The 16,198-nt window shown below is 48.1% G+C and overlaps 1 protein-coding gene and 1 pseudogene across 1 annotated transcript; one reads left to right on the forward strand and one right to left on the reverse strand.

Annotated features, from left to right (window-relative positions):
* Positions 1–8,936: 8,936 nt before the first annotated feature.
* On the reverse strand, positions 8,937–9,540 carry LOC118628382 (annotated as a pseudogene).
* A 2,554-nt stretch (positions 9,541–12,094) lies between these two features.
* On the forward strand, positions 12,095–14,201 carry SPDYC (speedy/RINGO cell cycle regulator family member C). Its single transcript, XM_036259674.1, has 6 exons — positions 12,095–12,230; positions 12,907–12,965; positions 13,224–13,309; positions 13,406–13,577; positions 13,651–13,993; positions 14,173–14,201. The coding sequence occupies exons 1-6, from the start codon at positions 12,095–12,097 to the stop codon at positions 14,199–14,201; spliced, it is 825 nt and encodes a 274-aa protein (XP_036115567.1).
* Positions 14,202–16,198: the final 1,997 nt, after the last annotated feature.

Below are 16,198 nucleotides of genomic sequence, written 5' to 3' on the forward strand. Positions count from 1 at the left end.
ACACATGCCTCTCGGATGACCCCAGCTGGGGCCGGGATCGAACCTGTAACCCAGGTACATGCCCTTGACTGGGAATCAAACCCAAGACCCTCCGGTCCACAGGCTGATGCTGTAACTGCTGAGCCAAACCAGCCAGGACATCTTACACAACCATAGACAGTTGATTAACTGTCATTTCAGAAGGATACAAGTCAACCTGACGGAGCTCCCAAAGGACAAATCTGAGAAAATTTGAGCCATAAAATAAGTAATAATAGTATATTAGTCAGAGTTAACATTGAAAATTAACATTGATATAATACTGTTAGCTAATCTATAGACCTTCTTTTTTTTAATCCTCACCTGAGGATACTTTTTTCCATTGATTTTTTTTTTTTTTCAGATAGAGTGGGAAGTAGGAAGGGAGAGAGAGAGAGAGAAACATCAACATGAGAGAGACACATTGCCTCCCGCAGGACCCCAACTGGGGCTGGGGATCAAACCTGCAATTGAGGTATGTGTCCTTGATGGGAACTGAACCTGAGACTCTTTGGTCCTTGGGCTTACGCTCTAACCACTGAGAAAAATGGCCAGGGCTAGACCTTCTTTTAATTGTGCCAATGGTCTCACTAATGTTTATTTCCTGGTCCAGGATCCAATCCAGAATTCCAAATTACATATAGTTGCTGTATTAGTTATTCACGGTTGTATTACAAATACCCTAAAACTTAGCAGCTTAACACAACATTTATTATCTCAGTTTCTGTGGGTCAGGAATTTGGGAGCTGCTTAGCTGGGTAGTTTTTGCTCAGGGTCTCTGATGAGGTTGTGTTCATGATGTCAGCCTGGCCTGCAAGCACCTGACCTGCTTTCAAGATGACTTAACAGCAGGGGGCCTCAGTTCCTCTTCATATGGGTCCCTCCAGACTGCTGCTTGAATGGTCTCACCACAGGGCAGCTGGCTTCTCCCAGAGAAAGTACAGATTGAAGTTGCCAAGTCTTTTGGGACTAGCAGCAGAAACCACACTGTGTCATTTCCACAATATCCTGTTGGTACACAGGTCAGCCCTATTCTGTGAACACCAGGATCACTCGGAGGCCGTCTTGGAGGCTGGCTGCTGCAGTTGTCATATTTCCTTGGTCTCCTCCAATCTGGGACAGTTTCTCAGATTTTTTTTTTTCTTCCATGAACTTGACATTTTTGAAGAGTACTGTCCAGTTATTTTGTAGACTATCCCCCAGTTTGGATTTACTTAATGTTTCGAGCACTTCCTTACTCTCTGTCACTGCATTATGTCCCAGATTCGTCTTGTATTATTTCTGCCCCAGCACCGAAATGGACCATTTCTCCAGAGTCCTGATTTCTTTTTATTGGAGAATAAAATTTAAGAACTAGGATCTGGCCCGGCCGGTGTGGGTCAGTGTTTGAGCATCGACCCAGGCACCAAGAGGTCACTAGTTCGATTCTCGGTCAGGGCACATGCCCCGGTTGTGGGTCCGATCCCCAGTGGGGGGCATGCAGGAGGCGGCCAATCAGTGTTCTTTCTCATCGATGTTTCTATTTCTCTCTCCCTCTCCCTTCCTCTCTCTCTAAAAGCAATAGAGAAAAAAACAACAACAACAAAACAAACAAACCAAGATCTGGGTATTGGCTGTGCTCATGGCTACTGGAAGTTATTGCCTCTAGGTCCTCTTCATTTCTAGATCCATTCTTCAGTATATGTATATATTTATGTAATATAATATAACGTAACGTATAAACTATGAATTTACACTGACGCCTTTGATTCCAGTCCGACACCACAGAGTTCATTCTAGTCTTCCCTGTTTCCCTATTTGTAACTCCTTTCTCTGACTGAGACACTGGTCTCATTATCCACAGTATGTTGCTTATATGCTCAATACAATATATACATTTAATAATTTCAGAATTTCTAATCCATACCACCCTGAAAAATATATTACTAATAAGAGTGCAATAATTATGTTGTTCAGTGAGGTAGGTGTCCAACTTCATTCTTTTACAAAATATTTATTTAAAAAAATTTTAATTGAATGTATTGGGGTGACATTCTTCTGCATGTGGATGGCCAGTTGTCCCGGCACCATTTGTTGAAAAGACTATCTTTCTCTACTCAAAGGGCTTGGCACCTTTATAGAAAATCAGTTGAGCTCTGGCTGGTTTGGCTCAGCAGTTAGAGCGTCGGCCCACGGAGTGGAGAGTCCTGGGTTCGGTTTCCGCTAAGGGCATGTACCTTGGTTGCAGTTTGTTCCTGGCCCCAGTTGGGGTCATGTGGGTGGCAGCCACTCGGTATATCTCTCTCACATCGATGTTTCTCTCTCTCTCTTCTTCCCTCTCTCCCTCCCACTCTATCTAAAGATAAATGCAAACAAAATCTGCAGGTGAGGATAAAAAAAAAAATTTTTTTCTTTATTGATTTTAGAGAAGGAGAGAGAAACATTGATGAGAGAGAACATTGATTGGCCGCCTCCTTCATGCCCCTCATTGGGGATTGGGCCCACAACCTGGGCATGTGACCTGATCGGGAATCAAACTGGCAACCTCTTGGTGCATGGGTTGATGCTCAGCCACTAAGCCACACTGGCCGGGCACTGATTAGTTTTTAATGTTAAACTAACCTTGTTTTCCTAGGATAAATCTTTCAATATATTGCAGAATTCAGCTTTTGAGTATTTTGTTGAAGATTTTTGGGGGGGTGGGATGGGGTCTATTCTTATCAGGGTAATACTGGTTTTATAGAATGAGTTGAGAAGTGGTCCCTCCTCTTTTTTTTTTTTTTTTTTATCCTCACCCGAGGACATTTTTCCATTTTTTGCTCAGATAGAGCGGGAGGGAGAGAGAGAAAGAGAGAGAGAGAGAAACATCGATGTGAAGGGACGCATCGAGGGGCTGCCACTCGCACGACCAACCAGGGCCGGGGACAAACTGCAACCGAGGTACGCGCCCTTAGCGGGAACCGAACCCGTGTCTCTCTGTACCGCAAGCCGACGCTCCAACTGCTGAGCCAAACCGACCAGGGCCCTCCTCTTTATTTTTGGAAAAGTTTGTGACAGTTTGGTATTAATTCTTCTTTAACTGTTTGGTAGAATTCACCAGTGAAGCCACATGGACCTGGGCTTTTTTTTTGCAGGATTGGAAAACAACAAGTAATAGACTTTTGCGGTACAGTTTTAGATTTACAGAATAATTGTAGATAATACAGAGTTCCATATCCCTTCCCTCACACCTCCACCCCAGATCAGTTTATTCTATTATTAACATCTTGTATTAATGAGATACATTTATTTAATGAACCAATATTGACACCTTATTATTAACTATATTCCACAGTTTATATTAAGGGCTCACAAAGTGCCATCACCTTTAACACAGGTGTGCAGCTCTCTGGGTTTTGACCATAGATAGTGCCATGTACCCACATTACAGTTTCATGCAGAATAGTCTCCCCATCCTAAAAGTCCCCTGTGCTTCATCTAGTCATCCTTCCCCCGCCTTCCCTAGGGGCCCCTAGTTGCTCTTTTTACTCTCTCTGTAGTTTTGCCTTTCCAAAATGTCATATAGTTGGTACCATACAGTATGTAGTCTTTCCAGACTGGCTTCCCTCACTTAGCGATACTCATTTAAGGTTAATCCACGTCTTTTCATGGCTTGGTAGCTGTATTAGCCAGGGTTTCCCAGAGAAACAGAACCAAAGACATGTGTGTATAAATAGAGATTTATTTTAAGGAAGTGGCTCATGTGCTTTTGGAGGCTGGCAAGTTCGAAATCGGTGGACCTGCAGGCTGGAGACTGGGAAAGAACTGATGCAGCTGTTTAAGTCTGAAAGCCAGCAGATTTCCCTGTTGCTTGGGAGAGTTCAGTCTTATGTTCTATTCAGACCTTCAACTGATTGGATGAGGCCCACCCACACCACAGAGGGCAATTGCTTTACTCAAAATCCATCAATGTATGTGTTAATCTCATCCAAAGCCACCCTCACAGAAACATCCAGGATAATGTTTGACTACATATCTGGGCCCAGCCAAGCTGATGTATAAAATTAAGCATCACAATAGCTCATTTCTTTTTATCACTGAATAATATTCTATTTTATGGATATACCACTGTTTGGCTTGTTAGTTGTTGTTTTTTTGGTTTTTTTTTTGAAGGGAGAGGGAGAGAGATAGAAACACTGATGAGAGAGAACATCAATTGGCTGCCTCCTGCATGGCCCCACTGGGGATTTGGCCCACAGCCTGGGCATGTGCTCTGACCAGGAATCAAACCAGTGACCTCCTGGTGCACGGGACAGTGCTCATTCACTGAGCCACACCAGCCAGGCTACCACAGTTTTGTTTATCCATTAATCTACTGAAGGACATCTTAGTTGCTTTCTGTCTTGGCAATTATGAATAAAGCTCATATAAACATCTGTGTGCAGGTTTTTGTTAGACATAAGTTTTTAACTCCTTTGGTAACTATCAAGGAGCATAACTGCTGGATTGTATGGAAAGGGTATGTTTAGCTTTGTAAGAAACCGTCGAACTGTCTTCCAGAGTGGCTGTAACATTTTATACTCTTCATCCTCAAGGGCCTGCCTTTCCACCTGGGCAGAATCTCTGCCCCATCCTGTGGGCACGGGGAGGGGGGGACAGCTGACGATCAGGGAGTGAGACCTCTGCTCTATAAGCTGGGGTGGGAGATTGTGGCTCCTGGTCTTCCTGACTTCTCCCTGCTGCCATGGAATCCCTGTCCTAGAGTGTTTCAGGCCTGTCGTGGAGTTGCATGGGGAACAAGATGACCAGTCCTCTATTACCTGCCAGAAATAGAGATTCCATGACAAGAGGATGACAAACTGACTACCCCTCCTGCGGTGAAACTGTAGCTCTACCCTGGGAAATGGGAATTGGAGTGGGAAAGGGAGGCCTCTGTTTTCTTGGCCAAACTGTCTAGAGAGAGAGTGCTTGGAGCAGAGCTTCCATGAGACCGGAGGGGGAGGGGAGGGGAAAGGAGTGGGCGAGGCTCAAATGCCACAGACTCACACTGCTCTTAGTAAGACTTCCTTGAATGAATGCCTCTGCATTTTCTGAAGATGCCTTTAGGATAATTTCCAGGCTTTAAATAACTGGGTTTTAAAATAATGTTTTCCAGTTAAATGGAAGTCAATCTTAATATTCTTAAAAATTTCTTGCTTCAACAGTTATTTTTCTCTTTTCATTTCTTATTTGTATGTGCTTTCTCCCTTTTTTTTTCTTTTTTATCCTCACCCGAGGACATTTTTCCATTTTTTGTTCAGATAGAGCGGGAGGGAGAGAGAGGAAGAGAGAGAGAGAGAGAAACATCGATGTGAAGGGACACATCGAGTGGCTGCCACCCGCACGACCAACCAGGGCCGGGGACAAACTGCAACCGAGGTACGTGACCTTAGCGGGAACTGAACCCGGGTCTCTCTGTACCGCAGGCCGACGCTCCAACCGCTGAGCCAAACCGGCCAGGGCTCCCTTTTTTTATTGAACACGTTAACTAGTGGTTTCTCCATTTGTTAATTTTTCCAAAAATCCAGGTCTAATTTCTGTTTTTCATTAATCTCTGCTTTTATTGATTTTTGAGAGAGAGAGATAGAAATATCGATGTGAGAGAAACATGGATCAGCTGTCTCCTGGATGCCCCTACTGGGGATGGAGCACACAACCTGGGTGCCCTGACCCAGAACCCAACTGTTGACCTTTTTTTTTTTTTTTAAATAATTTTTCTTTATTGATTTTAGAGAGAGAGGAAGGGAGAGGGTGAGAGATAGAAACATCAATGTAAGAGAACATTGATTGGCCGCCTCCTGTATGTCCCCCACTGGGGAATCAGGCCCACAACCTGGGCATGTGCCCTGACCGGGTATCAATCTGATGACCTTTTGGTGCACAGGTTGATGCTCAACCACTGAGCCACACCAGCCGGGCGCAACTGGTGACCTTTTGGTACATATAGGATGATGCTCAATCCACTGAGCCACGTGGGCCAAGCATCTGCTTGTTTTGTATTCTTTCCCTCTTTGTGCTTTCTTTTGGCTTACTTCTTGTTCTTTTTCTAGTTTTCTTTGAGCTGGGAATTTAATCCATTTTCACCCCCCCCCCCCCAATCTTCAGATAGAGTGGGAGTGAGAGAGAAAGAAACATTGATGTGACAGAGACACATTGACTGGTTGCCTCCCTGACAACCCCAACTAGGGCCAGAGATGAACTGCAACTGAGGGTCCTTGACTGGGATCGAACCCTCGACTCTTCGGTCCACGGGCTGACGCTCTAACTGCTGAACCAAACCTGCCAGGGCTTTTTTCCCATTCTTTAATTTTTAATGATGAAAGTGTTTCTTGCTATGAATTCTCCTTTAAATGTATCTCATAAAGTCTGATTTGGAATATTTTCATTATCATTTTTTTAGAAATTTTGTATTCCACTTTATTTTCATCTAATTTTGTTCTGTCTTTAATAATTTGTCATATTACATTGTACTCAGAAAATATTGTTTATATTTCTACTTTATTGAACTTACTGACGATTTCTTTGTGACCATAAAGTAATTCAACTTGCACTCTTTCTTATTCAATATCCAATATCCAATCTATTTTTTGTGAATATTTTGCTTCTTTGGATTCATGGTATTTTCCAGTGGGTATTTTCCGCAGTTGACATGTCTTAGATTTTATTCTCTAATTTTTGTTTGTTTGTTTTTAAATCATAGCTCACAGCCTGGCCGGTGTGGCTCAGGGGTTGCATGACAACCCTTGCACCAAGAGGTTGCCAGTTCAATTCCCATTCAGGGCACATGCCCCGTTGTGGGCCCGATCCCCAGTGGTGGCATGCAGGAGGCAGCCAATCAATGTTCTCTCTCATCGATGTTTCTATTTCACTCTCCCTCTCCCTTCCTCTCTCTCTCTAAAAACCAATAAAGAAAAAAAAATTATAGCTCCTCACGAATCGGTTAATCTTCCTGTTCATTTGTGTGGTATTGGAGTGTTTTACAAGATTCCTAGTTCAATAGCACACTCTTTTGTCAATATAACAAAGTCCAGATGTTTTTGTGGATTTTTGTTTGTTTGGTGAGAGGAGGGGTTTGTGTCTTCTGATTTTTTTGTTTCTCTTTTGTCTGGCAAGACCCTACATTTTTCCTTTTTGCGTTTTTCCTCCCTTCATCACTCAATTGCCCAGGGCACTTCTCTCTCTCTCTCTCTCTCTCTCTCTCTCTCTCTCTCGTTGTTGTTGTTTTTTTCCTGGCCTTTATTCCCTATCCCAGACCCTATGCATTTAAAAGGCTGACCCTTCAAACCCCACATGCCTTTTAAGTTCCTTCCCTCTTATCTCCCAGGACATTTCCCTGGTATTTTAAGACTACAGAAGGACCTCATCTTTCCTGTGAAGGTTCTAGATCGACCTTGGCCGGAGCTGCCAACCATCCTGTTCCCTCTCTGGGTTTTCTTGGCACAAAGCCTGTGGCAGGTGGAGGTGAGGCAGGGGCGTGAGGGGTCCACGCAGGGATTCCGAGTTTCTTGTTATTTACAGTCATTTTGAAGTTTGCTGAGGCTGTGTTTTTAGCAAACTTTTATTTCCCATTCTTGTTCTGCTTTGTTTGGGGAGGAAACATTGGGGAATGGGAACACAGGCAGCCGCTACATCCCTCAGCTGCTTGAACTCCCTCTGCTTATCTTTCGTGACTTCTTTTTTTTTTTTATCTTTACCCGAGGACATTTCTCCATTTTTTGTTGAGATAGAGTGGGAGGGAGGGAGGGGGAGAGAGAGAGAAACATCGATGTGAAAGGGACACATTGAGTGGCTGCCACCCGCATGACCAACCGGGGTGGCTACAAACTGCAACCGAGGTACATGCCCTTAGCGGGAACCGAACCCGGGTCTCTCTGGACCGCAGGCCGACGCTCTAACCGAAGAGTCAAGCCGGCCAGGGCGTGACTTCTTTTTCTTATCCTCCCCTGAGAACATTCTTCCATTTTTGTTCAGATAGAGTGGGAGGGAGAGAAAGAAAGAGAGGAGACAGACAGAAACATCGACATGAAAGGGACACATTGAGTGGCTGCCTCTTGCACGACCCCAACCAGGGCTTGGGACAAACGGCAACTGAGGTACGTGCCTTTGACCAGAATCAAACCCGCGACTCATTGGTCCACAGGCCAACGCTGTAACTGCTGAGCCAAACCGGCCAGGGCAAGAAAGAAATTCTTATTTTTTTCTTTATTGATCTTTAAAGAGAGAGAGGGAGAGGGAGAGAGAGGTAGAAACATCGATGAGAGACAAAATCAATTGGCTGCCTCCTACATGCCCTCCACTGGGGATTTGAGCCACAACCTGGGCATGTGCCCTGACCAGGAATCGAACTGGCGACCTCTTGGTACATGGGTCGACGCTCAATCACTGAGCCACACTGGCCTGGGCAAGAAAGAAATTTCTTTTTATATTTATTTATTTATTTTGTAAATGGAAGTCTTTAATAGTGAGAAAGACCACGCAGAGTGACAGAATAGGGCCAGACTTTCAGGGGGTGATGCTGAGCCAGTCTCTCACAGGACCCTAAAGCCTGATCCAGTAACAAAATAAATCAATTATTTATTTACATTTATGTTTGCCCTGGAAACCCAGGAAGGACTGAGGCCCAGGGTTATCTATCCTTCCTTTTCTCCTCCCTCTCTTCCTACCTCCTTCTTACCTTTTTTCACTTCCTCGATCTTTCCCTTATTGCTTCTTCCCTCTCTATTCTACCTCCTTTCCTCTTTCTTTTCCTCTTTCCTCTCTCACTTTCCTTATTTTCTTCTCTATTTTCTCCCCGTTCTTTCACCACCCACCCATCTTTATCTTTCCCAGCGCCACCTGCTATCTCTCCCCCGTTCAGCCCCTCAGCCCTGCTCCCCTCGGGTTCAACCTCCAGGCTTAGGGTAGGGAGGCAGGAAGGGGTCTCAGCCCAGGGAGCACTTGGTGGTCTTTCTGTCGCAAGTTTTCAGGTCAGCGCTGGAGGGCTCGCTGCTGTTTCCCAGGCTCCGGTGTCTTGACCTTCAGCAAGATATCCCGGGCCAGGAACTGAAAGCCTCGTCCACATTCATACTGGACTTGCCACTAGTCTCAAAAAATCGGATTCCGTGCTCCCGAGCCAACTTCTCAGGCTGCTCCTTCTGGACCTTCCTCTTGGCCTCCATGTCACACGTGTTCCCAGCAGGGGCACTCCACCCCAGCTGAGGATTCTCTTTGATGCTCTTCATCCAGTTCTGAATATTCTCAAAGGATTTCTCATCAGTGATGTCGTATACTAGAATAATGCCCATGGCTCCACGGTAATAGGCAGTAGTTATGTCTTGAATCGCTCGTGGCCAGCTGTGTCCCAGACTTGCAGTTTGATCTTCTTCCCCTCTGTATCCACAGTGCGGATCTTGAAATCAATCCCGGTGGTGGAGATTAAGTGCTGTTGAAGTTGTCCTCTGCAAAGCGAATGATCAGACAAGTCTTGCCCACCCCCGAGTCCCCGATCAGCAGCAACTTGAAGAGGTGGTCGTAGGCTTTGGCCATGGCGGACCCCGAGGGAGCCGGGGGAGAGGAGGGTAAGCGTTGGGCACTGGTAGGTGGGACTGAAGAGTTCAGAAATTCCTTTTTAAAAAAAGAATAAAATAGAAAGGTGACACCAGGGGAGGAAGAGGGGGAATGGGGAGTAGTGTTTTATGGGTAGAGAAATCCAGTTTTGCAAGATGAAGAGTTCTGGAGATGAATGTTTCACAATATGAATATACTTTATATATATATGTATGTTTTAATTGATTTTTTTTTCTTTTTATCCTTACCCGAGGACATTTTTCCATTTTTGTTCAGATAGAATGGGAGGGAGTGGGGGGGGGGGAGAGAAACACCGATGTGAAAGGGACACATTGAGTGGCCGCCTCCTGCATGATCCCAGCCAGGGTTGGGGACAAATGGCAACCTAGATACATGCCCTTAGTGGGAACCAAACCTAGGTCTCTCTGGACTGTGGGCCGGCGCTCTAACTGCTGAGCCAAACCGGCCAGGGCTGTTTTTATTGATTTTTTTAGAGAGAGAGAAAGGCTCAGCCGGTGTGGCTCAGTGGTTGAACATCGACCCATGCATGCACCAAGAGGTCGCCAATTGGATTCCTGGTCAGGGCACATGCCCAGGTTGTGGGCCTGATCTACAGTGGGGGGCACGCAGGAGGCGGCCTATCAGTGTTCTCGCTCATTGATGTTTTTATATCTCTCTCCCTCTCCTTTCCTCTCTCTCTAAAATCAATAAAGAAAAAATAAATAAATGAAGAGAGAGGGAAAGAGAGATAGACACATCAGTGAGAGAGAGACATCAACACTGATCATCAACATGGATGGGCTGCCTCCTGTTCGCCCCCTACTGGGGATCCAGCGCACAACCGGGGCATGTGCCCTGACCCAAAATCCAATGGGGACCTCTCAGTCCATGGGATGATGCTGAATCCACTGAGCCTTGGTGGATTCATGTGGTCGAGCCAATACAATATGAATGTACTTAAAACCACTAAACTTAAAAATGATTACGGTAGTAAATTTTATGTTATGTATATTTTACCGCACACAAAACAAATTGGGGGACAAAAGATACCGGTCAAGTGTGGAAAGTAACGTAGGTGCTGATTGTCCATAGGATTGTACAGAGTACGTAGCCAGTGAAGACAGGAAGGCCAAAGGCCTAATGTTGCAGGCGGAGGGGCAGGCAGCGGCAGCTTGGTGGTTTTGGCTAAAGGCCTCCTCTACAATCTTGGAGCCACGGGTCAGGCTCTCCCTACCTCAAAGGATCTTGGGAAGGCGATGTGGCCTCTGGGAATTCTCACTCCAGGACACTCTCCTCTCTGGCTCCCAGGTTTTGGGATTCCTGGATCTGAAGAACACACGGCATCCCTGCCTCAGCAAGGCACAATCAGCTAATTTTAATTTACCCACCAGTCACCTGTCACAGCCCAGGCCTCATCCAGGCCTCATTTCCTGGCTGCACCTTGGCTCCTCATTTGTAAAGAGGTGGGGAGGGGGCCCTGCCGCCTTTCAGGGCCTGGGGTCCAGCTGGTCTGCCTTCACCCCTCTTTGTAGGTGATGAAGCTTTGGAGAAATTTTTACCTTGGGCAGCTGGGGAGGCAAGCGGTGGAGGCTGGATTTACTCCAGGTAGAGGTAGGTGGGGATGGCCCGAAGCCCCACTCCCAGGAAGGGGTCTGATTGGTGGAGGGCTGTGGGCGGGGCAGCTCTGAGGCTATATAAATGCCGTAGCAGGAGGCTGCTAGTTATGCTGTAGGTAATCTCTGAGCTCAGGTGAGGCTTCTGGAGAGTGAGGGAGGAGGCTGGGCTGCTTGTGGGGTCCTACATGGAGGCTCCCAGGCTGACCACAGGGTGGTGGACGGCGCCTTCTCCTGAGTCCTTTAGGTGGCGTCTCTCTCCATAGCTTGAAATGTTTGAGGTAGCCCTACCTCAACTTGCTTAAACCCAGGTATTTGTATAGTAACATTCTTCTTTCTGGGCCTCAGTTTCCCCTCTGTGAAGTAAGGTGTTGGTGGTTTTGTAAAGTCTGCCACTTTGGTGCATGGTAAGGGGATGGTTATGAGTTGGGGGGCAAGAGGAGTAATCAAACTCTGGCTTTGGGGGTCAGACAGGCGCCACGTTTAGGTGGCCATGAGTCTTCGCCCTTGTTTCTGTGTTTGTAAAGTGGGTCTTTGGTTCTACCTTCTACCAGGATGAAATGAGACGATGCCCGTCGAGCATTTAGCACAGCTCCAGGCACTTAGGTCCCCTCAGTGCTGCCGGTGGCTGCTGTTCTTACTCTCTGGCCCGGCCTGGAGTGGCTGGGTCAAAGCAAGAGCTGCAGCCTGCAGGATCTCCGCTGCTTTTCTGGCCTCCCCACCCTGCAGGCCTCCCAGTTTCCTTCTATTCCGAGCCCCCAAGTCTCCATCTTCATCCCTACCTTCTGGAGGGCCTCTCTCAGGCCAGCCTCACCAAACCCCTTGATTTGTTGGGGGTGAGGGGACAGGTGCTAAGTCCTCGGGTTCCTTTCTCTACAGGTCACCCATCCCCACCCCACCCAGTCCCCACCCCCTATAAGATGAGTGAAGCCCAAGACCCTGTCCATGAGGTTGCCATCCAGGTGAAGCTGTGTGGCTGGAGCCATCAAGATGGGGGCAGTGGGTCTCTCTGTTCCCGCCAACACCAGGAGCTCCAGGCCTTCCTCAGCCTTCTGGGTGACTTGACTTGGGGGCTGGCATGGGAGGGGCTATAGGGACCAAGTTTGAAACAGATTCTAGTGGGAACGGGGTGGGGGTGGAGGTGGATAGGGAGGAGGGTGTCAATGGGGAACAAAGGAGAAACATTTGTAACAAATAAACTAATAAAAAAATTAAAAATTTGGCCCTGGCCGGTTTGGCTCAGCAGTTAGAGCATTGGCCTGTGGTCCAGAGATACCCGGGTTCGGTTCCCGCTAAGGGCACGTACTTCAGTTGCAGTTTGTCCCTGGCCCTGTGGTTGTGCGGGTGGCAGCCACTCGATGTGTCCCTTTCACATCGATGTTTCTCTCTCTCTCTCTCTCTTTCTCTCTCCTCTCTCTCTCTCTCTTCCTCTCTCTCCCTCCCACTCTGTCTGAACAAAAAATGGAAGGATGTCCTCTGGTGAGGATAAAAAAATTTTTTTTTAATTTAGAAAGAAAGGAAACAGGCATGAGAGGTGGGATCTCAAACTGCCCATGCAAGGGTCTGAAGTCTCTGTTCTTTTATTCTCAGGTGACCTGGTTTGGCAGGTGAGGGGTATCGTGCCAGAAAGTGGGTTCAGTGGAGCCTTGGGCTTTGGAGCTTCTGATGCCCCTCTTGTCTTGTGGGAGGTGGATGGTAACCCCAATGTATCCTTTCTCTGCCCTACCCCCAGAGCACAGTTTCCTTCAGGAATTCCTCTCCAGAGATCCCTGTTTCCAGATTTCAGATAAGGTGAGGGGACACAGTGTGGGTAGAAGTTGGGGTCACTTGGGGAAGGGTGAATTCATGGGGCTCACATGCTGCTAATTCATTGGGTCCCCTAGTCTGGTGGAGGGAGCACCAGCCTTTTTAAGCCTTGCCTCTGCTGACCCCTCCTCACCATTTAACCCATTTTTCTACCCCCACCAGAACGTTCTTGGGTGCAAATGTGTCTGGCGCAGTGCCCGCTCCCTGAGCGCCTAACACTGATCTCCCCCTTTCTGTCCGCAGTATCTCCTGGCCATGGTGCTGGTCTACTTCCGGCGTGCCAACCTGAAGCTCAGCGAGTACACCTGCAGCAACCTGTTCTTGGCACTGTGAGCGTCCCGGGGCGGTGGACACCCTTGCTCTGGGCTGTAGGATGGCAGGGCTGGTGCTTATAGCCTCTGCCCACCTCCCACCTTTGTGACCAGGTACCTTGCAAATGATATGGAGGAGGACCTGGAGGAAGCCAAGTGTACGATTTTTCTGTGGGCCCTCGGCAAAGACTGGCATAGTCAGGTGGCACACTTTCTGCGTCAGAGGGACAAGCTGTGGGCAAGGATGAGCTTCCGGGCTGTCGTGAGCCGCCAGTGTTGTGAGGAGGTGAGGCCCTGATGGGGTGGGGAGAAGAGGCTGGACCCCCCACCCCGTTTACCATGCACTCTCCTCCTGCCAGGTCATGGCCAAGGAGCCGTCCCACTGGGCCTGGACTCGGGAGCGACGCCCCCACCACGGAGGGGCTCAGAGGAGCTGCCCAAAGGCCCAGGTCCCCCTCCCCCGGGGCCCTGGCCTCTCACCACCCCACTGTTCCCTCTGTGGCTTGTCCCCTCTCTATAGCCACTGCTGCCACCAACCCTGTCCCTTGCCTGTCTTACCCAAGTGTCCTTCCCCAAACCCTGAGTGGTACTGCCCTCTTTCCCACGCTTGTCTCTCAGTGGCTGAAGACCACTGGGGTGGGGGCTTCCTAATGGTCCTGCCCCCCCAGCTACATCTGGAGCCGGGCACCTACACCCTCCACAGTGAGTTGGGGACAGGAGCTGGAGGGTGGGCTTGGGAGCCCGGGAGGCAGGTGTGGGGTCTAACAGAATGAGAGGAAGAGACACGGGCCTGGGGCCAGCAGGTCTGGGCACACGGCCCAGCTCTGCCACCTCCAAGCTTGGCAAGTTTCCTCTCTGAGCCTCTGTCCTTCTTCCCCCAGTCCTCCCAAAGCCTCCGCCAGTGCCCTAGGCGTTGGCTCTTGCAGGGCGAAGAGCAGCTTGTCTGCTTGCCCGCTGACCCGACGCCCTACTGGCTGTGGCCCCCTGTCCTCCTGTCTTGTTCACCTCAGGCTGGCAGTGCTGCCCAAGCCCCCGCCCCCTCCTCTCAACCTGCAACTTGTACCCACGATAACTCTGGCCCCTCTAATAAACTCATGTCCACAGGACACAGCTGTGCGTAGGCCCTGGCCTGGCTCCTCGACCCGGGTGGGGGCAGGGCAGGAGGTGGGGGGAGAGGGGTCTGTCAGGGTTAGATGTCTGTGGTTGAGACCCGTGAGCACAAGCTCTTCTCCTTCTGTTGGGGCCAGTCATTCTGAGCCTCAGTTTCCCCTTCATAACACCCCCTGTGGGTGATGAGAGCTACAGTGTGGATGGCATGGAATGAGATGACGTGTAAGCTTAGAAGAGGGCCTGGAGCCTATTAGACAGAAAAAGCTCAAGTGAAAAACACCTCCATACTCGGTCTAGAAACGCCTGTGGGGCCAGGTCTGCTTAGGAATAAGACTTGGTCCTTGCCCTGGGCAGCAATCAAATACAATTATTGTAATAGAACACCCCCTCCCAAAAAAGTACATTTGTTAATGAAGGCGCAGGGAAGACTTTCCAGAGGAGGTGGGGTTTGAACTGGGCCTTGAACAATGTCAAGTTTGCCCATGAGGGTTGGCAGGTGGGGGTGGTTATGAGGAAGGGTTTTCTTAGAAAGATAGCCTTGCCTGGCCGGTTTGGCTTAGCAGTTAGAGCTTCAGCACGAGAACCGAAGGGTTGCAGGTTCAATTCCCGGTCAAGGGTGTGTACCTGGGTTGCAGATTCAATCCCGGCCCAGTCAGGTCATTCAGGAGGCAACCAGTCGATATATCTCTCTCACATCGATGTTTCTCTGTCTCTCTCCCCCTCTCTCCCTTCCATTCTATCTTAAAAAAAAAAAAAAAAAAAAAAAAAATCAATGAAAAAATATCCTCAGATGAGGATTAACAACAACAACAAAAAGAGCCAGGACAAGGACTACAAAGTAGTTTTAATTTGTTTTTCAAAGAGGTGGCATAGTCACATGTACGTTTTGAATACTGAACCAAGCCACCTCCTGTTCCTCACTCCCGGCCCCCTGGTTCCTGTCCCTGGAAGCAGTGAATGTACCAGTGCACATCCTTCCAGAAAAGGGGTCCAGACATAGATCATCAAATGTGCTGTAATAAAAATGCGGTATTCGGTCTTTGCCCCTGGTTCCTGGCACAGAGCTCTTTAAACCCTCAGAATTCCCTGAGTCATAGGAGTAGTCAGTCCCCTTTGGCTCACACCTGAGTACATGCTAATGAGTGACTCAGGATGGGGGCTGGTCATCAGAAAGATCAATCTAGAAGGTGGGAACATTCAGCTCCCCTGCATCTCTGGGAGGGGAGAGGGGCTGGAGATTCAGTGTCTGGGTTGGGTGAACACAGATGTGCCGAGAGGGGGGTCTCCCCTGGAGAGGGCACAGAAGCTCTGTAACCACCCCCCCCCCCATGCATCTCTTCTATCTGGCTGTTCCTGAGTTGTATCTTTTTAAATAAACTGGTAAGTGAAGCACTTTCCTGAGTTCTGTGTGTCTAATGCTCAATTATCAAACCTGAGGAAGGGGTCATGGCGCCCTCTGATTTGTAGTTGGCCAGACAAGAGTGAGAGTCGCCTGGGCATCCCGTTTGTGGCTAGCATCCTGTGGGACTGAGTCCATAACGGGGTCTGTGCTGACTCTGGGCAGTTATTGTCAGGATTGAATTGAATTGTAGGCACCTAGTCGGTGTTGGAGAATTGGTGTGGAAAAACCACATGTATTTGGTATCTGGGGAAAAAAACACATTTGGTGTGAGAAGTGGTGTCAGAAAAAAGATACAACAAATATGCACTTATGTTCTCATGTAAAAGAATTCCATGCATCCTTTTGTGTACTTAACATTTTAAAGATGATCCCTTATCTATACATTCCTTTTGACA

The sequence above is a fragment of the Molossus molossus genome, unplaced genomic scaffold, assembly GCF_014108415.1.
Source record: "Molossus molossus isolate mMolMol1 unplaced genomic scaffold, mMolMol1.p scaffold_m16_p_13, whole genome shotgun sequence".
Taxonomy (NCBI): Eukaryota; Metazoa; Chordata; class Mammalia; order Chiroptera; family Molossidae; genus Molossus; species Molossus molossus.